This window comes from Buteo buteo, chromosome 2, assembly GCF_964188355.1.
Source record: "Buteo buteo chromosome 2, bButBut1.hap1.1, whole genome shotgun sequence".
Lineage (NCBI taxonomy): Eukaryota > Metazoa > Chordata > Aves > Accipitriformes > Accipitridae > Buteo > Buteo buteo.
This window is the reverse complement of record NC_134172.1, coordinates 74,635,423-74,659,991: the sequence shown is the minus strand read 5'-3', so window position 1 is coordinate 74,659,991 and position 24,569 is coordinate 74,635,423. Positions and strand designations below refer to the sequence as shown.

The window sequence follows — 24,569 nt, the reverse complement described above, 5'->3', positions numbered from 1 at the left end:
CCTGCAAGTCTGAGAGGCATCCTGGATGGGATCCTGCATGGGCTGGAGCGCTTTGCTCCAGTTAAAATCATTCCCAGGCTGCTCCGTGAGCCTGGTACGAGATGTGGTTCCCCAAAGCCCTCTGCCAGGCTGCCGCGATGGCTACTCTCCTCCTCACTCTCAACGCCGCCACTTCGGACCCTCAGCGGGGACAAAACTGCAGCCGTGGACTACGCTGAGGTTACAAACCAGCTGCGTCTGCAGCTCGGGCCAGACCTGAGCCGTGCCTTCGGAGGCGGAAGGCAGAATCAGTAGTCGCGGCATAACCCAGCCCACTTTCCAACGGCTCCGCTTGACAAAACTGCCTTTTGAGCAAGCATTTTCTTTCACTTAGTGGGTGAGAAAATGTCGTATTTTTAGCACAGACTCTTGATCAACCCATTCAATTACATCCAAATTATCTGTGTGGGAACAGAATGTTATGTCAAAAATGTTATTCAGTGTATTTGTCAATATTACCCAACAGAAGACATTTGTATAATCAGGAGATTCAATATTTTCTACAGCATATGAAAGCAACGGTTCAGGAATCAGACTGAAGTTGTAAGACTTTGCTGTTTCACCGACACTGGAAATAGTAGTCAGCGTGATATAACACAGCAAACACCACTCCCAAAATATAAAATCTTAGTTGCTCTATCAAAAACCAATAGAGACTACAGATGGTAATCAAAAAAGTGCAACTATAATAAGCGTTAAGCCACAGTGAAATATCTTCCGTATGCCATAAAGGCACTGTGCACGCGCTCCACACAAACTGCACCATCAGCCCACAGGATTCCTTTAGGTCCCTACATGGATATTTTCATTTCTAAAAATTGTAGAGTAACTTCCATCCAGGCTTAAAGCTGTATGTAAACTTCCCTCCCCTTCGTCCTCCCCTTTACCACATCCAGTTTGCTCTCTGCCATCTGAACAATGTATGTTACAGAAAACAGCAGTTTTCACAGAAGTATTTTGGAAAATGTACTTTATAACATGCAATGCAGTGCGATTCAGGATTTATTGGTTTTTATAAAGATACTCCAAGTTAGTTTAAGAGCCTATAATCAACTGCAAGTTTTGATTTAAATTATATAAAAAAGAACTATATATTTTTTTTTTTCTTCCTTAAGAAACCAATTTGTAAGTTATTACAAGATAGCCCTTTCTGGCTCATATAATGAACAAACTCTCTGGGTTTGTCTGGGAGAAAGACGAGAGGGAGAGGGCCGTAGAGCAGAAAACACTACAAGGTAACCCAAACCTGGCCAACACTCCAGTCCTTCGCTGGAAGGGCCTCCACAGCACCGCCAGGATGCCTGCCAGATCCCCTCTGCCATTAACTCTTCACCTTGAGCTGATGCTGGTTACGGGTCTCTCCTCCTCCAGCAATGGCTTTGGAGGGATGCCTCCCCCAAGCAGATCGTCTGTGCTCTTTTACGCTTCCCACTGACCGGGGGCACATTTTATCCCGAACACTACAACCAGCTGCCTGTGACCATACTCGATTACCGGTTTTCAAATGAAGCCTGCCCCGCACAGCTTCCCCCCACCGGTAACCGACACAAACACTTGAGGCTCCTCCAGCTGCCTTCGCTCCTGCTTTGTGAACTTGTACGAAGGTATTTTCGCACTCTGACAACTACCAAAACAGACCAATTAAAAACAACTCACTACTGCGTGCCTCCGAGGCTCACTCCGCAATACAAGCCTGTATATGTCAAATAACTTCAGAACAGCCCCTCACCCTGCCCCAGAAAATTACTTCACCATGCCAGGCAGAAACTTAAGCTGATCCAAGGCCAAGGTTGGGTACAGAAATGAAAGGTAACAGCATGGATGAGATCACTACGTCGTGATCTGATTCCAGGACAAGCCCAGGGCAGAAACATGGCGTGAGTGGGGGGGGGATCATGGCACAATCCCTATTAACTTTTTCGTTTTTTTTTCTTTTAAGTAGGCTGCAAAAGAAGACAAAAAACATGGGAAAAGGAGAAGCAATTACATGTTCACATAACAACATTTCTCACTTCGCTTTGCCTTCTGCTCCTCTTCTCCAAATCTTCTTCCTGAATTTTGGCGGGCCAAACACACCAGAGACTCGGCTCTAACGATCCCGTCTCTTGCAAAACGCTATCAAATCTGTTTCTTTTGATAAGGGATGTTATCTCTTCCTCTACACTTCAAAACAATTTTGTTTGCCTGCCTTTGTTTTTTACCTATCCCTCTTAATGAATTACTGTTTAAAATAAAACAACTAGTGAATTAATCAGAAATCAAAGTATCAGCCATCTCTAAACAATTCACGCGTTATGGGCAGCAGAATGAAAGGCAAGCGGTACGTTGGGCCTGGAGAGTTCCCAGGGAAATCAAACCCTGGACATGAGGGTGGGAATCGGGCATGGTGAATGGCAGAGCTGATGCAGCAGCCTGCACTCCCGGGCTGTTCTGTGACTTACCTGCTGCAATTTCTGTCTTTCCTGACATTTGAAATGGTTTTAACCTCCTGTGACTCTCAAAGACTGTCATCCTGAAGAATTAAACTCCTCAGTACTCCATCAAGTTTGGTATCTTTTTCAGTTATTTCAGCAAGAGCTCTGCACACTAAAGACTACAATTTTTAATTTTACGTAAGGAATGAAAAGCTGAAGTCTAATAATTAATTGTTAGAAAATAACATTTTTTTCCCATGGTCTTTACTATGTAGAAAACAATCTAGCTGGACTAGTGAGAAAATAAATTATGGCTGATCATGAACTGTTTTCTGGAAGGTAGAAAAAGGTCTGTATCTATGAACAAGGTCAGGAATTTTTCTTTTGTAAACTCTTTTTAATTGTAAGCTAAAGTCACAGACCTTATATACAGCAGAAGAATTCAACATAACTGCATCACTGCCTGCATCGCTCCTGTGCTCTGTGGGGGCTGAACTTGGAGGGAAACTTTAAATTTAATAATTTTTCACAATGTATTTAAATCAATCAGGTGCAACAGGGATCTTCTTAGGTTTAAGAATATTTGCTGCTAACTTAGACTAAGGAGACTGTTCAAGCAAAGTCATATAGGCAAAAATCAATATGAATAATTTTTAGTGGAATTAAAGAGTGCCTCTACAGAACGTAAATTTATTTGAAAACCTCCTAACATTTTTGAGTTCAAATCAGGAAATGAATGCTTGTTTCAATTTCAGATGTCATTTTTAATATAGCAACAACCTATGCATTTTATAAGTATATGTCCCCTACCTTAGGCTGCTCTGTGCAATTCGAACAGGTGAACTTAATGGGATATCCTTTCATTGTGTTTCAACAAAGTATTCATATGAACCTTGTCCTCATGGTCTTTAGCTCCCTCCAGTGCCATCAAATCAGTAGAATTACTTTCAGTTGATAAAGACCACCACATACGTATAATTTTAAAACTACATTATTCAGACAAAATTAGTGACATCACTAATAATTAAAATAAAAATTATGTCAATAATTTAAAATGTTAATAAAAGCATATTCCCTCAACAACTAACTGCAACCAAAAAACACAGCCAGAAAGTGGGGGGGGTGGGGGAGTAGGGGGTGGGGGGAGACAACTAAAGAGCTAGAACTGAAGTAGGAATAAAGCTATACTGACAGCCACAAAATGCTTTATAAGCATTATTTATTGGTATTTGCACTATGCCTTTCACATAATAAAAGAATTAATAAACTAATCCTTCATACTAGTGTCCATACTTTGACAAAACAAAAACGGACAAATCAAAGGTTCAGACAGTTCCCACATTTTTCAGCTTGTGTGGGGCTTGTATAACCTAAACCCCAGACACTGTGAATACAGAACCAGGCATTTCCCCAACTGTTATCTGAAAAATGGCCAACATAATTTTTAACAGAAATTTTAGAGACAGAGGTAGGTGGAGCTGACATGATCTCACGTGACAGAAAAGGAATTTTGATCCCAGGACTGAATTTCCGCAGGAACTAGGGAAGCGGTGATAGCTCAGGGAAGGAATCAGGCCCCAGATGAGCGCAAAACAATGGGAGGACAAACTGCTGCTGGGTTTTGAGCAGGGTGGTAGGGAGGACTTCACTGCCTTATTTAAGTACACTTGTACAAAGGTCTTCAGAGAAATAGTTCACATGTCTAACATGCAAGAATATAAATCCAGTGCTGGAATTTTGCCTACTTAGGTACCATCCCAAATGAGATTTTTGTTTAGTATTTTAGGAAGTTAGGTTCTTTTGCAAAAAGGCAGTAATTTTGACTGTTATCCTGCTCACAGGATGCTCAAATGTTTCATTTCTTTTACGCCAGCGTCACACGTAATGCCTGCTGCAGGCACTCGGGACTGGAATGGCAGTCAGCGTCTTCACAGGACTACCTGTCAATACCTGTTCGGGAGCCGACAGTTTGAACAACTCACAACAGCTCACATTTCAGTTTTTGCTTTTCTCAGAAACATGCTTCCCCCCCTGCCCCCTCTCTTTTTTTTTTAAACGTTCTTTTTTTCAACTTGGGAAAAACAACTCCAGGCCTCTGTAAATGGAGACACACAGCCTGGCATCTAGTATTAAAAGCATCTGTAAAGAACACACCTCTCATCTTGAAGTAAGCTGCAATGCAAAGTTATTCTTTTTTCTTGAAAACATTTGCTTGATCATTAAATTTAATATCAGACATAGTTTAAAAAATTCATTTTAAAACAAGCAAGTGATACAGAGCTATAATAGCAATTTTATCCTGTTAATTTTGAGTAGTACAGTGACACTAATCTTTGGTTACTGTGAAAAGCATCACCTGCAAATATCTGTTTCTGTGTTCTTTTGCCATACAATAAAATGAAGAAGTCCAATTTAATTGCTTGTCTCTCTCTGGTACACATTACATTCAGGCAGATAAAAGGAGCAAGAAATCAAGCTTGAAGCCAAATTCAAAGGCAAACAATAAAGGTGAACATACTACTTCTGTGGGAAAGCCATTCACAGGGAGTGACCATGTTTCTGAAGAAGTGCAGCCCTCTTTTCTTCTCACGGAAATTTAACACATCAAACAAAAAGAACTGTCAGTCATTCAGTTTCATGATTTTGCTCTTTGCTTAGATTTTTACTACTCTTAACAGGAAAATCGAATATAGACCCTCCACCTTCACTTACTCACAAGTTGTTTATGGTAACACCAATACATAGTCATTGACTATGGAATATTTCCCCCAAACACATTTGAATATTTAGTGCTTTTAAGCTTACAATTAAAATGGACACCTCAAAGAATGCTGTGGCTTTACAAAGGCTCATAAACAGTGCTAATTTAGCAAGTGACACGATACGCTATTTTAGAATCTTTTAAATAAAATATTTTGACCCTTCCCCCTCTCTTCCCCACTGACCTGCTAACTTGACTCAACTTATCCTGAGGCAGAATTTTAATCATTACAAAAATATGAACTCCTTTAAATCTCATCTCTCAAAACAGGATACTGGCTATAAAAGACCTTAAAAATAGTTTTAAAATCTCTCATCGTTCAAATGTCTGTAAAACAGACAGTAGGATACACTTTATATTTGCAAAACATATTTTAACATTTGAAAAATGTATTTTTTAACATGGACTTTTCTAAGCTGCGTGCTTTCAAGAGTAAAGTAACAGAGAGTTTAGAATGAAGTGTGCACAGGAAAAGTAAAATCCCTGACAAGGCACAACCTTAGCCCGTTTCCTCTCTCAGCGAAGAGTCATGTCTGTTGGTTTCGGCACAGAGAGGTTTTCCATTGCAGTTCCCTGACTCACAGACAAGCAGTCAGGTGCTACAAAACACGGAACCGAGACAGGACTGGAGTAAATGTGCAGAGATGTGTGTGGGTGATGGATGTGCGTGGGTGAGAAAGAGTTGTTGGGAAACTCACACAGGAAAAAGAAGGTGAGGGGAAATTTTGGAAAGACTTTTAAAATCCCTTATTCTCTAACTAGCTTAAAACAATGTTACAATGAGGAATTGATAATGCAGCTGCTTCAGGTGGAATTAGTTCTTTTAAACTAGCTTTATTGACTCTATTTATTACAGTTATATAAAAGCGTAGTAATTACCTAAACAATTACTAAATATATTATTCATAGAACATAATTATTTCAGCATTATAACTTTAAAAACCCTCAAGAGCAGAATGGATAGCTCTATCTTGAAATGGAACCTTATACTCAGGAGAATATTAAGATTCAGGAGGTACTGAAGGTGACACATACACACGGACCGCCCTTGCAGTCTCAGCATCCTCACTGGCCTCATAGGCCAAGGACTGAGAAAGCCTGGGCAGGGAGCCTTCTCCCACAGCCCTATCCTTCTCTTCTGACATGGGTCTCTGTGCTCTCAAGCAATGCCAGAGCCTTGACCACAAACCACCCTTCTACCGAGGTTGAAGAGAACCTCTGCGATAAGGTATACTGTACAAAAGTCTGCTAAATCTAAATTAATGCCACGTTCTCTGGAAACCTTAACTTTAGCCCCCCTTTCCTCAGGGGATGGGGGGAAGGAGAAAGCAGAAAGAAAGATTCTAGCCGTTACGATTGTGAAGCAAGTACAAAATGGTGTGATGAGCTCTACCTATGCAGGTAGCACGAAACAAACACACTGAGAGGTGGAAAAGAATTTCTTCTCAGTAGGCATTAATTCTGTGTACCAGTGATGCTGGTTTATGCTTTTTTAATTTTATTACACTGAAAAGAAAGTATCACAAAGCTATGAATAACAAGTCATTTTTGCACCACAAGTGGGTGGACTCCCCGCCCCCCCCCCCACTCAATCACAACCAGGCAGCAGGGAATCTGAGGGAAAGAAAAGCCAAACTGAAGAGCCCAAGGTGTGCACAAGTTCCAGAAAATTTCCAGATTCCACTGGATGACTAAAAGCTGTAAGGTACCAGTAGAGGACACACACATCTTGACCATCTCTTTGTCTGCAGAGGGCAGTGTCTCATGTTTGCATCTTAAATGGCTGAAACCCTAAACCTAAATTATTTATTAACAGATTAAAAATTTCCTCTTCTACATGAAAGGAACATTTAAGCAGTCTCAGGAGAAGAACTGAACAACAACAGACACTAAAAAAACATGGGTAGAATTGCTGCAGTGGGAAAGATGAGAAGGGATCTAAGAATGTATTTCTCTTCCCCAAATGTAGTGCATAGCTGGGGCTTTGGCCACCCTTACAAAGCTCTGCTCAACATCCAAGTCTATTATTTTGCACAAAGACATAAACCCAGCAACCCTCTTCTAATGTCTCACTGCAAAGAAGCACTGAAAGATGTACAGCCTTCAGTGTTGCAGTCTTGGTTCAAATATGTGCCTAAAACGTAGTGGGCATCTGACATTCACAGCCCACAGATCTGGTAATAAATGGGCAATTCGAAGCTGTGCTAGGAAGCAGAGGCATGCAGCAGCTCTTGTGGAACAATCATGACCCAGCTGTAGCCTGGACTGGCTCACCTATTGCTCTGATACCTGTAACTAGAAACCATGCGATTTAAGAGTGCCGAAGACAATTCCAGGATTTCCATTTGTTCTGCATTACTATAATTAGAGCTTCCGGATCATGGTTTACACTAAGAACAGCAGCAAAGACTGCAAGGTGGAAGAGACTCAGATCAGATGGGTCAGATAGGGAGAAAGTCTGGAGAGCAACCTCAATGGTTCTGGTGAAAAGGAGGTGTGTTCTTACGTTCCTTACGCTGTATCAGGTGGTTATACATACACAGTCTATAAACATTATAGCCATATGTGAAACAGCTTTTATCACACTACAGTATTTTAACTCCACTTCCTCTACTCAGCAGCAAATTATTAGATTCACCACAAAAAAGGGTGCCTCAGCTCAGCAACTGATGTATTAGACAGAAGTTAATAAAATGCGAATACTAAATATAGCCATTCTCTGTTTTCTTCTACATTTTCCAGCCTAAGACATTTTTGTAGGATCTTGAACACACTAGCTGCCCTGTATTGATTGTGATGCTCAAAACTAGTGACAGGTGCAGAGCTCTCAATATGGCACTTTTCCCTCACCCCATCCCACCCACATTTAGATCATATAGCTTCAGCTTGTAAAACTACTTATCTTCTTTGTATAAATGCACATGCACAGGAAGTCCAAGGAACAGACTGCCAACAAGCAGATGAGAAAATTTAAAAAGATCTGAGATGCTAATAAACCATGCCAGAATTACACACTGCATCTAAATACAGGTTTTAAGGGAACATCATTGGAGTACTTCTGCAGATAAGCATATCCTTCATTTTAATTAAAAAAGAAAAATTCCCTCCTTTGAATGAACTCACTTCCATTTGAGAGACCTATGTTTTGTTAACACACCTTCTGATTTTCTGTTTCTTTGCTTAAAGACAATAGAATGGGGAAGAAAAAAAAATAAAGACCAATATAATTTATATTTGGGTCACTGACTCTCTTGATTGTGGCTCCAAACACCAAGCCTTTAAAAAGGAAAAAAACCAGCCACCCAAGCCCCACACTGCTCTGCAGTAAAACTTCCTCCTGTTCCCTACATTCATTTTCATCAGTGTAAGCTGCAGATATTTAGTGGAGTTACAGTCAAAAGGTATCCCAAGGAAGAAAAAAAAAATCTTCAACTAACATCACAATTGAAAAATGCAACTTTTCTAATTGCATTCTAATTACTGATTTTTAAGTAAGTATGCAGGGAAACTGCTATACATTTACATACACATATATGTGTCTAACCCTGTAAAGTTAAAATCTGTTTTGGTTTTCTGCATGTCTAGCGTTAATCCATTATGATGCTTTGTGGTATGGATGTTAGGACTAGATGTGAAACAGTTCAGAATTTAAAAGATACACTATTTAAATGTGGATACTACAACCCGATTCACCCTGTAATCCATATATGTATAAAAGCAGCATACACTTGTACAGATTCTGGTAATTACAGAGTTTTATTTCAAAAAACCACCATGTTTCATACAATACAAACATGGTAATTGTCACTTTATCTCACAATCTACACTGTGATTTCAATTATGCACAACAAAAGGACTGCTCATGAGAACTGAACTGAGAGGGTAAACTGCACTCCTCATAATAATAGTAACAAACCTGTGTTCATTAGTGTTTGTTTGTTTTTAAAAGGTATCTGTTGAATTATTACAAACAACTCTTACAGACTAGTGAAAAAAGAAAAATGTACTGGGTGCGGCACTAATCTTTCATTTGTAAGACTTGTCTTGAGGAAAATCAGTTTCATACTCTTTACAGCCACGTGACTTTATCACAAAACCACAGTGCACAATTTTGGCATAATTAGCAGGACCTTCTTAAATACAGCCCAGAAGAAAGCTCTGAGGGAAACAAACACATTTCACATCATTAGGGAAAGTCAGAGCTGAAATGGAGGTACCAGCCTCTGCACAGAACAGCAGAAATCCTACCTATTTTTAGTTCACAATTCCAATAAGAAAACAGCTGGGAGTCTAATGAAATTATCTTGGTGACAAATTTAATGGACTGAACACTAAAGTTACTATTTTTAAATAAAGTTCCTAATTATCTTTCAAAACAAGAAGCAATTAAGCAGCAGCGGAGCTATGGCTTCCCAAGCATCTGCTAAGGCTTGGCTCCAATCAGACTGAAACTGGGAAATGGCTCAACACCTTTCTGATCCTAAAAATTGGTTGAGGGCCAGGCTCAGGGTTTGGTTGGGGTTTTTTGGGTTTTGGTGGGGGTTTTTTTGTTGGGTTTTTGTGTTGTTTTTTTTTTAGTTTAATGAAAGCAGTTCTGCTTTGACCTGTCCAGTCCTGCCTTGCCCTGTTTTTCCCTGCCTGTTCCGCCATCACCCTCCTTATGAGCAGGGAATGCCTCTGCGCAGCTGCACTATTCACAATCCGCCTGTGCGAGGAAAAGGTGGAGAGGAAAAGAGTAACAGAGCTCCTAATGTCTGAAGAGAGCTGGTGAAAATGATAAATGGTAACAAACTGCTTGGGTCTTGGAGTAGTTCAACTCTGTGGAGGAGAGGTGGACAGTGAAGTACTCCAGAGGTGATGGTGAAGGGTCAAGGGTCTCACCCAGCAAAGACCTCTGAAAGAGCACAGAGGAATTCACAACATGGAGCATATTGATATTTGCAAATTTAGTGAACAAGCCACATAAATCACAATAAAGTGAGTTATAATCTGACATGTTCTTCTCCAAATAGCTCTTTAAAACTAGACATTTTAATTACTGGTTCCCTTGATAACGCACTGTGACAATAATGAGTATGTTATACTTCCAACCTCACATAAGACTGTTCCACACTTCATACCTACTATATGCCTTATTTTGGAACAAACTTTTAACAACAGAGGTAGAGAATTACAGTTAGCATTGAAAAATACACTGATAACACACTAATATCTACATTTTAATGTGACATAGCAGGATCCTAGAGTCTGGAATGCCTATTTGGGGAATATATCATCTATGCTGGTAAGACCAGAGAAGATCTAAATCCAACCTCTCACCCCTTCTACGAAACCACTTCATCGTGTCAAGGATCTTGACGACATTGTAATACTTCTTGGCATTAGTACCATGAAAGATTGAACAATAATGTCCTTCACTCATCTGATTTCATTTAAAACCTCACACTATCCAAAATGATCCAAGGGTTTTTGCAGATGTGAGCTTTTGTGTTCTTCTTGAAGCAGAGACATATCACAACACCAATTTACAAATGGGGAAACTAAGTTTCAGCCAGGTCTGGCCTTTGATAACAAAATAAGTGGATCCTAAAGCAGTTCAGCTCCGTAGAACAGAGGTGAACAGCAAGTCCTCCAGCAGAAATGGTAAAGAGAAGCCATTCAGGCTGAACCAAGAAAAGAACTGAGACTGTACACCTTAACTGCAAAATCTGTTCTTCGTGGCATACATACTGATAGGCAGAGCTAACGATAAGACCAAAATAAGATCAGTAGACTCGAGCAAGATTGGTTCACTCTTAAGACTCAATTTGATCAAAGAATATCCAGAGAACAGCCACACTCTTTATGAAGCTATGTAACAAGATTGCCTTGCCAGTTACAAAGCTTCAAGATGCCTAACTTTTCCACACTGTCCCTGATTTTATAATATCACAAATTAGCAATTAAAATCCAACTGAGATGCCTTAATAGCGAAAGTGGCGGACAGCGTGTTCCAGACATGGTCTTCAGCAACTTTGCAAGTATTACCAACATTGGCAATATACAAACAAAATTAGCAAATTAACACAATTTGCAGGGATTTTGCGTGTATATTGCTATTTTCATTTATTTATAAAAATTACTTAGGCTTTAGAAGGTTTTTTGGTTGGGTTTTTTGTTTTTTTTTATTGTAGAAACAGAATCTCTCGGCAAAGATCATACAGCACTACCCAGCCACTTGAACCAGGCTGGATGAGGCTCCCACCAGCACCACACGTCTCTGGCAGACCCTCCTCCAGGACCCAAGGCTCTTTCCCTCCCCCAGCTGCAACAGCCTTGCTAAAAATAGTCCTCTGCAAGCTTTTACTCCGGCTGCAGTTTACATAAGCCCTTTGGGGGAAGGGGAACCTTGCAGAGTACCCAAGGCACTCCACAGCCTTCACAGAAAATTTACTGGGCAGCCAACACGTTTCAAGTGTAAATTACCATCCAGACACTGAACACCCTCACTTGCATAACGAATACACTACAATTTAGCTTTATGGGTGGATATCCTTCTCAGAGACTCAATTAGTGTAGCACAATACACACATAGTTAACACAGAATTGTGTTTAACTGTAACAACTGATTTTAAAAAGTTTCAGCCACAAAATCAACGTATAATATACTACAGAGTAATCAGTTCAAAAATGGTATTTCAAATCACAAAACCTATCAATGACATCCTGCCTACAAAATTATTCTTAATCACATGTAAAATTAGCTAGCAATTTCTTTCCGTTTATTTAGGACTCAGTCACATACTATAAAAAGCACTTAAAGAATACTTAAGTTCAGCTTCAGTTTGACAAACTTGTTCACCTAATACGAGCTTAATCTATTTTTTTAATTTTCAGCCCGCCCCTTCTGAAGTAAGGATTTTATGACCATGTTCTCTGCATGCAAGCACATGGTCTCAATAAACTTTTGAGCCTGCTAGTAAATTTATACCAAATGTACTGCAGACATCTTTGTCAGGGGTCTCTCAAAATAATAAATTCAGCAATACCTGTGAATGCAGGCAAGCACCCAGACAAAAGAAATTTAAATTTAAGTCCCCAGTGAAGGAAAGGCTTCAGTGTATCATCAAACAGTGGAGTTCACAGAAGAGGAAAAGGAGGGAGAGAACGTGCAAGTCAACAGCATCAAGTGCTCCCTCTCCCTGGAACTGGCAGTGATGTATTTGCAGTGTTTCAGCCCAGGGAACAATTGGGAATCGAACCTGGCACTTTCCCATTGTACCAGCCAATGTACTGGCCTCATTTCATCCTTGTATCACAAATTTTCTGTTGCCTCCTATCTTTCAGAACACTGTTGCTTTTAATTTATTTTTTAAAGCAAATCTTTAATGAGGTTTTACAATATCTTTTTAGGTCTTAGTCTGATAAAAGTATTCTCCTAATTGTCGTCTTCTAATCTTAAAATGTTCCTTTTCTGCAGCAATACAGCACGAGCGATAAGAGCTCTCTTAAAAAAAAAAAACAAAACAAAACACAACCACCCATGCTCCAAAGCTGTCGTGCTTGCTGACGGCGGATATCAGAAACAGCAGATCCCAAGGTCAGGCAAAAAGTTCCAGCAGCTACTCACCCACCAAGGCGAGTAAACTGCAAAATCCTAAAAATACTGGTCACACCTGCTCCACGTTCCCTGCTATCAGAGTGCCCGGAGCAGCACACCATTTCCCGCTGGAGCAGCATTTACCGTGGCTTCCACAGCAGCCAGACCCCCGGGATCCCACCCTCACAAGTGTCCCGCAGCCAGCCCAGCACTGCACCCCGCATCAGCTGTCCCAAAACGCCTACCACCAAATTCACCCAGGGAACGCCAGCCTGGCTGTTACATAGGTAATGCAAAAATGATGCAATCAACGCCGCACCTTCTCGTTTCCGCAAGCATTTATTTATAGCTTGCCCTGTGTTTTGCACCTGCAGATCTTTCTCTTGCGGGAGGGATTCCTAGTGAAGGCTGCTCCAGACCGTATGGAAGTCTTTTATTCCTCTTGTTTCTGTATCATATTGTTTGTTCAAATTGCAGCTCAAAACAAACCTCATTCAGGGCTTTTTGTGTTCGCACAAACAGAGGTTGCAAAAGTGTGGGAGGAAAGGGTGACTGAAAATTAATTCTCAGAAACTAATAAGAGTTTTAACAGTTGCTTTGACTGATTCTCAACACCTGACTGCTATGGTTTTTATACCACTACAGTAATCTAAGACCACTATACCATTAAGTCCGATACTAACAATGAAAGATGTTGTTTGCTCTTTCTTCTATTAAATTTATGGGAATTTTGCAGTAAAACTGAGTACATTTTTTAAATTTATGAGTAAAACTTCAATAAATACAGAAGACTAGTACACCCTAGGTGCATGACAACCTTACAGAGTTTATGTAAACACAACTCTTCCCCTTATTTTAACTTCCCATCCTAACTAATTCATTTTAACACAGACTGACTGCTACCTGTCTTCACAAAAATCAGAGGATTTAAGGATTACTGTGTACATAATAATCTACTATTTTACTTGTTCAAATTTACTCAAAGTACGTGTATTTTTTTGAGAACTGAGATTACAGGAGAAGTTTCACCTGCAGCAAATAGAGTTATGTTTAGGGTGAATTTGTTGCATTTTCCCCTACCATAAAAAAGTATATTCTGTGCCTAGTGAAAATAAATAAAAACACAGAAGAAAGGGCAATAGCATCTGCAAAATCTATGTATGGCAAAGACAAGCCAAAGAATCTTGAGCTTTCAAGCAGTTATGTAGCTCTACCAAATGTCTGACTTTCTGAACGTCTCAAACCTCGTCAAACGTTGGGCCTGCCTTGCAGTAAATGCACCAACTGTGTGTTTATCAGCTTTGTACCAGTAGCTTGATACAGTGTTTACCACAATAGTGAGATCCCCTCACTCCAGGAATGTGTGGCATCGCTTAAAGGATGAAAGGCTGCTCAGCAGAACGCCAAGGAATCTGTGCATTCAGTGGTGTTTGTGAAACCTGTTGTTAATGAATTAACTCACAGTAGGAGAAACTCCATCTACTTTAAGCGAGTTCCTATAAGGATGAATCCAGGCTACTGAATTCTTCTTAATCTTTACAATCATGAAAGAAAAATAAAATTGTGTAGTAATGCTATGTTAGTAGCTGTAGTTAATGATCTTGTGTAACAATGCAACATACTAATTTCTTGAATAAATTATTTTGTGTCAAATTCTGTAACAACACTGATTAATCACTCAAAATGGATTGCGCATTGAGTCAGGGCTTTGAATGCATACACAAAATCTTGTTTACTAATATATTGGTTGTTTGAAAAAATATCGGTTGTTTTAATAACATAGAAAATGATTTATGAAGCCTCAAAACTTAACAAATAGTCAACCAAAATAATAAACAAAAATCAACCCTACATATGTCCTTGATTAAAAGTTGGAAACACTACTTTTCAAGGCGGCAACTCTAACTCTTTTGCATAACTAACCCCAGATAAGTTTAGCTTTAGGTATACATGTGTATACAAATCACACAGTGATGTGCAGAACAAGCACCCTGCCAGTCTAGTTCACTAATTCTCATTCCATTACAAACTTGTACCCATCAACAGAGCAAGAGACCAATACAATATTCACAGCATCTCTTCCAAAAGCCTCAGCAGACAAAAGATGTTTTTTCCACGTATTTCTAGAATATTCTCACACTATTAATTAATGCCACAACATAAACTTTTGAGGATGGGAGAAGGAAACAGTGGGAAGGAACGGGGAACCTGTTGCCATTAAAATGCAGAAATTGGTACAAGTTGAATTAACAGAAGGTTTTAGCTTATATTCCATCTCCTGCTGTATTGGATTTCAACTCTTCCCCTTCACCCACAAAAAAATTCCACTGCATTTGAATTTCTACTTTTGCAGAGAACAGTGCCACAAAAACACAAAGCAGGAGTATGGATAGGTATCAGAAATATGTTGACTAAGAAGTCCAGATACTACTGAACCAAACAGACTTGAAATCAATTGCAAAAATATGCATCTGATGTTTACTTTAAAAAAGCTCAAGATTGTTTTATTTTCTTTGTTTGAAATAGAAGTCTCAGGGCTTATGCAAATTTTGTCATTTATCTGTATCATTTGTTTATTAAAATGTAAAATCATTTGGTGATGTAAGCATAGTATTATTTATCAAATGACACAGTTTGCTGTTTTTAACCACTAGTAACAAGGAATCTGTTATTCTCTTTAGTGAATTATTTTCAACTCTGTGTTAATTAACTCTACGGGTACAGGCAAACCATCAAGAAACTGGGCTACAAAACAATTTTGTCTGCAGAATTCTGAACTGTAGCCAAATACTCTTAGTACAGAATTATCTTATGAAGCTGTATCATTCTTAGGTTTATACAGTTGTAGTTACTCATACATTCACATTCTTTGATAACATCCACTTTGGTTTTAAAGCAGACTATTAAAGTAAAATATTAGTTAAGAGATACATCCTGATCAAACTACCAACCAGACTCAACACAGTATTCTTCAGCAGCTAACTAAAACGTCAATATGCTTGTTATTTAGTCCTGCCTTCATGACACTGTCTTGATGTGCATTCACCATTCAAAATGAAACTTATCTGTCAGAGGAAAACAGCAATCTACTGAACAAATCATGTGGATATCTACTTATTATCACACAAGAAATTTACTATTTTATGGACAAAGTTTGTTTAAATAAAATGTTAAAATCCATGCCAAAGTTTCAAAAACAATCTTGAGCAAGCGTGTGCTTAACCTGAGCAAATTTTGTGCATGTGAATTTGTTACTGAAACAATGCGATAGCTGTTGTGTGAGCAAATGCTCCATTTGCACGTGAAAGCAAATATAACACATTGAGAAATGAACATCCATTTCCACTAAATCAAGCATGCATGAACACTTGCACTAGGGTTTATCCTTAACTCTTGCAGGCATTAGCAAGTGATACACTTAAACTAAAAGGCAAAGTGTGACTATTTGGATGCAGGACTGGTTCAAGAAATTGGGGAAGAAGTTCCAACCCAGCTTTTTCATGCTCTTCAGATCAGGTCAGCCCTGCCTCCAGCTGAGGCAAATCCCTCATATTTACAACTAGACAAGGAAAGGAAGTTGCATCTGCAGCCAAAGGCCAGAAAGGAACTGACACATTAACAGATGTGTGGAACAAAGGAGAAATAAAAGTGGCAAATGAATGAAGTTGATGGGTGTGGGGGGGTTACAAGTGGCAGAGCGAGTGAAAGTGGAGGCAGAAATCAGATTCCTGGAGCAAACAGTTAAACGCTTTCACAATAATTCAGAAGGATGCAGTAGGCATCGCACAGACCTCAAAAGCCTGTGGTATGACTTCTTAAATTATTCACATTTTGGACTTGTAAAGGTCTTTCTGCCACTATGGCTCATCACTTTTAGTATTTTCACATATTGGTGCTCCTAATTCGTAAGACTCAAGAAGCAAGCTATTCCAGGACACCCTTTGTTTTACCTAGCTTCATACTGGGATGTAATTTATTTTGAAGACAGAGAAGTTTATCTGGGGTTGAGTGTAGCTTGAAATTATGAATTTATGATCAGCTGTGACAACAGTGGGAACATGTGTTGGATTCATAATCCATTTATTGGCTAAATTTAGGTAATCTGGTTTTCACAGTACTTGCCAGCAGGCACATCCCTGCCATTGACAGTCAGCAAGAAAGGGCAGACACATGGAGTAGTTAGGTGCAATTCATCTGCTTATATATTTGGACTCATTTTGTCGGTAGTGACTTCACTAAAGTCATGCAAAGACTGGAGTTACTGTGCTTCCCATCTACAGCAACCTATTTCTGCACCCAATACCCCATTGTATTGCAGAGAAAATATAACCTGGGCTGCATTTTTTTTTTTAATTGAAATTTAACCTTGTTTAAAACATGATCTTCTGTTCCCTCAGGCTGAAGAAGAGTAGGGAGAAACCCTAATTCAGTTATGTGTAACTGCTCTGGAATAAAGTGAGGTGGGTTTTATAATCAACACTAAGGATTAGAAGTTAGATGATCTGGGTCTATTCCTTGGCTTGCCAAAGAATTCACACAGCAGTAGGCAAGCTCATCAGTTTTAGATCAGTGAAAGGGGACATGAATATTATTCTTCCTCTCGGGAATGTTTAACAATATAATTGTTAATGTCCGTAAGACGCTCATGTATGCCAGGAATATAGGCCAGGGAAATTCCTGTCCTGTTGAATGTGAATACGCAGACATAGCTTGCAGAGCTGGAGAAGACAGAGCAACTACTCTGCCAAAACCACACTGACTTAAAGAAAGTAAAAAGAAAAAAAGTAATAAATAATATGAGTAAGAAACTAGACTAACAGTAGTACCACTGATAAATCAGCCACTATTTAAAAAGGTGAGACTTTCAGCAAACGTACTTTACTACATGTTCCATGAAGGGAACTTTGTCATGAAGTGAAATCAACGTGGAAGAAAATCATTAAGTGCTCAGATCGGGGCTCTTAATTGCTCTCTACAAGTCAGCAAATCCAGAAATAAAACACACCATAAATCTTAGTAAAAATATAAAGATTTTACAGCCCATAACAAATTAGAAATTAAAAAAACAGCGCGTCCACATCTGCTGATCCTTTAGCAGCCCTGCACAGCAGTCGGCTAGTAGCTGCACACACCCTCCCCCCTTTCCTTTGATAAGTATTTTAAAAACAAACATCTTAGAAAATACTTCTCATAAAACTCTTCTGGAGCAGCCTGGCACAGTTTCAAGCTATCGGAGTGGCTCTGCTGGTGCTGAAGTTCAAGAAACGTGACTCTGCACCTAGACCAGCCACCTCCCCATGCTTTCTCCTTCCCCGAAATGGCAGGCGGCAGGAGAAAAGCCGGCACGGCCGGCAGCAGGAAATAGCGTGAGAATGGGCTCCCTCATGCTACTTCCAGCCCTTCCTGATATCAGAGGGTGTGAAATGGGTTGCAAAGACTGTCTCTCACATTATTTCCTTTTCCACCCCAGCCAAAACCAGGAAGCGCTGGCTAGGAGATACGCAGAGAAAGCATAGCGTAAAACGAAGCACAAAATCAAATTGGTGGCCAAGGCTAACTATAGCAAAAATTCAAGGATCTGTGGGCACAGCCTAATATTAGCACATCTAGAAAAAGCACTAGGACGCTCATGTACCCGGGCTTTGCTTTTGATTTGCTACATAGCTAATCCAAAGGCTACTGACATCAAAGCAATTTTCTTCAGGACATCCACAGACTTTGGGTCAGACCTTACAGGATGGTGCTGGCATCCTTCATGCCCTCGTGCCACAAACAGCACATGCATATGGGAGAGATCCTACTTACTCTGATTACTCTGCTGTGTAGAAGTATTAGCAACAACAGCACTTCAAAGAGAACGTGTTTGTTTATATTTGACAGAAGGCATATATTGGACGAACAGGTCTTGGCACATTTCAGTGGAAATAGCTCCTATAGTCTTAATGTTAAGTAATATATTCTAAATAAAATGCAATCCTGTGCCTTCAGGGAAGAAATATGAAGGATGGCAAATCATTTATTTATCACCATTTGGGGTTTTCTGTATTCTAGACACTTCTGCATTCCTCTGTTTATTATTAGCCAAGAGTGGTATCATATGGCAGCTTCAGTACAAACATTCGTTCTCTTCTGTATACATCCCCCCGAGATGCAAAAGCAATGAAATTTGGTCTCCTCATTGATAATGCTCCCTCCTCACAGCTAAAATACATTCCTCTCAGAGAGAAACTGGTGACAACCTCGCAGACCATGGTGTTCTAAAAGCAGAATTGAAACTAATTACTTAGTAAGTCCAGTTAAGAAAAGGGAAACAGTCTCCTTTCCCTTCTCTGCCTCTCAAGACTATAAAATATGCCTAGGCAGGAAGTACAGTAAAGCTCATGATGAGCAGAGGCAGCTACCCTTTCAAAACGAACAGGGTTCTTCTGAAGTGACATTTTCATTTAGCCCGTGAACTGGAGGATAAAGGGTGGGATACCAGAAGGGCTCTCCAGCAGGTGAGGTTACTGGCCAGGCCTCCCAGCTTCACACCTCCAAAGATCACAACCGCATTTAAATGGAAAGCCAGGATGGTACCTGTAGCTTTTGGTAAAGTCATCTTTTCTGAGCCAATGCAACCAGAAACTTGGTGGAGCAACGATAATAGCGCATATTGACGTTAACTTCTTATGGGGAGGCACTGAAAAATTGTCGTGAGACAGCAGGAAGTATTGTAGTGTTTAAAGTTACTGCTCAGCAGCAGCCGAAAAATACAGTTTCCAGACTCAAAACACCTACATTTGAGTTAGGCAGATACAACACATTAGGTTGAGAATTATATTTGCTCCCACTTTCCTGGGAAAGGACAAGAAGTAAAAAGTGGCTTTCTCCTTGCCCTTTGTTCATCTAGGAGAGCTCCTGACTCATCAGCTAGTCCCCGTCTTTCCTCGGCACAAACTCTGCAAGAGTTTAAACCTCCATCTCTCCAACATCTTTCTTTCAAGATGCTCCAGCATCCTGCAGCTACGCCATGCAGTCCTTAACTCTGAGAAGACCTTTGTTGGATTACAGCTAAGCTGCCTACACGGAGAACCAGTTTTAATCCACGAAAAGCGGAATTGTAAAAGCAGCAATGTCGAACAGAAGGGAACTAGGTAAGTCCTCATGGCCTTCCTAGTACCTCACTGCCACCACCACACCATTAACAGAAGATGGAGAGGACTTGTGCCAGTTCCCAGAAGACAGCAGGCAGGATGCCGGGAGCTGCCGCAGCCTGCTGCCTGGAACAGCTGCCACACAAGCAGACCGCAAGCCCTGCAATGTGCCCGCTCCCTGAGGACAGGCGATACTAAACTCTTCAAGATCCCTGAAGAAGCTCTGCATACATTTCACATCCAGGTTTGGCAGAAACAGAAACGAATTTCATTTTGATATTAACATTTCTGAAAGCCAAACAAAGCCCTGTAAGATATGCACTCCTCGCTGTTCCCTGCTAAAACACAGACAAAATTGATGTTTAAACATTCGGCAGTCGCCTTGCAAAGCTTCCTATATATAATCATGTCACTTCCAAGAGTGAAAAAACCCTTCTTTTTTAAAAAATGCAGAACATTAAATGAGCCCATACCAAGACAAACTTTACACTAAGCAATTCACACTTCAAAAAACAAGTTTAAAAAAAAAAAATAAAAATTTTACAAACAACTATAACAAGTTAATTTTTGTGAACAAGAAACGTTGTTGAGAATTTTGAAGTTAATCATCAACCAAAGAATCCATTAATTTTAAGAATTTACTCAACTTTCAAGAGCAAGAAGGGATTTTTGGAAGCTGGATTGATCTCGAAAGAGAAAAGTCAGTTTTCTGCCTTCCATTTTAAACATGCCTTTCTCGGTTTAAACAGGGCCTTCAAATCGGGAAAGTGTTTAAAACCCAAGACTCTTCTCTGAAAGAACTGACAACTCCAACACAGTTTGCTCAACTTTCTAACTTTTATTAGCCCTAATGACAGTAGCTTGCACATTCAAATTAAAATAGTCTTCACTTGACATCTCAGCTACATTTTATATTTTGCCTTTGCTACATTTTTTTTTGGTGTGCTCAGCAGGTTAATTTCAAGGTATCAATCCTGTCAGACTTTACAGGAAGTAATTTTTGTCAGGTCCCTTGAAAATTTCGTATGATAAAAACAAGTTCAGAATTTCAAAGTGACATTAACCTCCAAGGAAACATTTTGCCATTAAAAAACTCTTACTTTGCATATTCTGTTATTAAAAACAATGCCACTGCACGATCAAAAATGCCAGAAAGGACAAGAACTACCAAAACTAACAATCAGAATGCTCCTTCTGCAAGAAAATGATATCATATACTTTACTATCAAACTGAATAAATATTAGAATTATGAAATATTTTTAGAAGGAGACAGCAATGGTATCTTAGAAAAAAAAATAAATCTGTAATTTGTCAGCAATGTACAAAGTTTATTTTTGGCTCAACAGCCTATGATGTAGAATTAAGTGTTCCACTAGATGGAGCAGGATGGTAAAACCATCATGAAGGCCATCCCCTTTGCTGACCCATGAAAAAGTTGATGTCCAGCAATCAGGGATTATAAGAATTTTAGCTTTCTTCTGTGCATTCAGGACAGAACAAAATTTGTTCTTCTTCCAAAAAAGGGCAACAGAAAACCCCCTTAGTGCTTAACAATATTTGCTTCTTCCTGTCATAGAAGCTGACTATTAACAAACACTAACCAGAAACAAACAGATAACCAAACACTATCAGAAACAAAACTAGTTTTCCCCCATTTCTATCAGCTTTACACTGAGACAAGATTTACTGGATAGTTGACAGAAAATGAAAATCTTGTAGTATTTTTTATTTTGTAGCAACTGAACTTGCAGAAAGATCCATGCCAAATGATCAAACATTAGTCACCTAATGCAAAAGACATCGCTACACATCAAACAAATTCGCACTAGAAACAATGGCAAAACTTCAAAGAGGCTCCTAAAGACCTGGAGCTGTGCAAGTCATAGTAAAATTATCTCCCTGGTCTCTTTTCAACAAGAGCTAATTGTTGATTTACCTTTAAGTCTACCTAAACAAACAAACAAACAAAAGAACCTTACAAATTTGATTTCATCAAATATTCTTTAAGAGATGCAGTAGTAGACAAACTGTATTTCCATCATCATGTGAAATGAGAAACCTGCATTTGATGTTAACTTCTTATGGGGAGGCACTGAAAAATTGTCCATTAAACCTTATTTCAGCTTCTCCAAAAGAAGTAGAAAGAACATAAACTAACAAAGAACAGTTTTAACCATTAATATTCCAAATTTAAGTCCTGCAATTCTTGAGTATACACAACAAAAATACCAGGAATGGTCACGGTTATCACAAACATCTTGCCATAAAAAAATTCTGAACCATACTATATTGCTATATGTGATAAGTAACTGCAAACATGCAGTAGTCTCTCATGACGATACTAATTATCACAGTGGTATAAATAGCAGAAGAGAATGAATCACTCTCAAATATGTGCATGAAGGCACACAAGCAGAAGCCTTGGTGACTGATCACAGGCTGCTGCCCATGATTGTTGCTGCCATCTCTTTGTTTTCAGATAAATAAACTGCACTAAAAACAAAAGCTACAAACATGGGCATGTTTCACACCAACGTACTTTCCAACTTACTAAAACTTGCTGCAGTATCTGAAGCTGTCATTTGGAAAGGAACTGTTCTAAGCAGAAGAAGCAGGAAATTTGGTCTTTGAGACAATACAATTGTCCATCGCATTAAGGTGTCTGCCTGTATTAAGACCATTTGAAAGCATCTGCAAGATTTTCAATATAGATATCATTGTATAATTGAATGCCAGTTTTTCCTACCTCTCTGAATAGCTGATTACCAAGAATTCACTACATAGCATACACTCCCCTTTTCCAAGGTGAGGAAAAGTAAGCATCAGGACCATCCAAATCACTGTCATTAACATTCAATAAAAAATTTTGTATATCATAGTCAATATACAGCAGAATAGAAACTATACTTACTACTGTGCACAATCAATCAGCTGATATTCATTAGATCTCTCATAGCAGGCTTTCACACCTTCGTCTTGCCAAAGTGTTTTTGTATGTTCATAAAACTCCTGAAAGAGTAAAAATAGTATTAGCAAAATGAATTTACATATAAAGAGAATCAGCAAATGGTAACATATCGTTACCACTGTAATGAACAGTAAATGGTAACTTATTTAACAAAAAACTTTAAATTTTTTTTAGATCCTGACTACAAGTTCACTTGGCTTTCTTAGTTGTTTTGACTTTAACGTTTTGTAACACTTAAAAAACTGCTTCTCAATCATTTTGATTGAGCCCAACTATATACTGAAAGAAGGGTTAACTTGTCATTAATGACAATTCTGTTGGCATTGTTAATAATCAGTACTCTTCGGTAACATTTGTTCTTTAACTCACAACTCAACTGCATGTTATATTTATTTGGCTGTCAAGATTTATTTTTTTTTTCCTTCAGTGAAACACTACTTCTCAGTAATTCTTACATAAAGATAGCAAATGATGATTAGGTTTTACTTGACTTTCCAATTTAGTGAGGCTCTTTGAGGACCATATAGATATCTGATTCTTACTTAACTCTGTATCACTTAAAGTATTTGCAGAATTTATTGTTTTACAGTGTAAAAGGATATTGAACTACAGAAGAAATACAGTGATACAAAGCTAGATTGTGTTTTGATTGTGTCAACCTAAAAAATTATAAGCCAAGATACAAAAGCAGACAGCCAAAAATGCAATGCTTCAGTTTTGTTGAACCTACAACGCAAGTATAAAACACACACAGAAGCCCATTCTTTTTTGCATATAAAAGATGCACTTTGGCTCCAGCGGGGCTGTGTACAATATGTAATTGTATTTCTGGCTATCAGTCTAAGAACTTTGAATAGACTTAGAAAGAACAGCAGCAACCTAGTGACTTACATACACACACCACTGTGGGCGTTACTTTTATCAATGACCACGGACTTTTCTTGGCTATCTCTCAGAACTTTTAAAGTGTTTTGGACTAAATACTTTTATTCTGATTTTAAGTGGCTCAGGTGACTTACTCCATATCAGCTTTTTTGCATCCAGGACAGCACATGACCTTTAAAATAGCTGCTGTATATATTCTATTTCTCCCCTCACCCCTTTTCTTTACAGTAGAAATATTTTAAAGAAAAATATATTATTTTAAATAGCCATTTTATCGCTTCAAGGTTCCTCCATTAACTTAGTTTTGGAATCGCTCCCTCTATTGGGATATCAGTCTCTCGCATTCTTCTACTGTCAGTGTAGTACAAAGAAAGGGGTCACATCCAAATGTGACTTCCAAGGTTTCACTTGAAAATATCTTTTTAAAAATTCACTTTCTTACCAGAACGTTAACTAACACCTGAACTGTACCAGAACAGTAGATGCTTTAAATGGCATCTTAAAGATGCATAATGGCATCTTAAAGTAAACTTAGTGATGCAGATTTTCAAACCGTCCTCTTTTTGGCAGGTATAAGATGCATATGTGATTGTGTGATCATAGAATTGTGAATACCAATGATGGAAACAGTCCATCAAATGTAAATCTGATCTTGCTCTTATTGCTATTGAATATTCACTAGCTACACATGCACACAAATGATAGTAAATGCACACTACACAGCTAAAAAACTCTCTAGGGTAAAATTTTATTCTAATTTCTTTTAAAGATATTATAAAGTTTAAATAT

General features: G+C 38.9%; 1 protein-coding gene across 3 annotated transcripts in view; it reads right to left on the bottom strand.

Moving 5' to 3' along the window:
- Positions 1-24,569, bottom strand: part of GNAS (GNAS complex locus) — a 161,628-nt gene that overhangs the window by 18,437 nt on the left and 118,622 nt on the right. For all 3 annotated transcript variants that reach the window (XM_075020176.1, XM_075020187.1, XM_075020195.1), the window contains exon 5: positions 22,839-22,936. In XM_075020176.1, the coding sequence (XP_074876277.1) occupies positions 22,839-22,936 (98 nt within the window). The remainder of the gene's footprint in view (positions 1-22,838; positions 22,937-24,569) is intronic.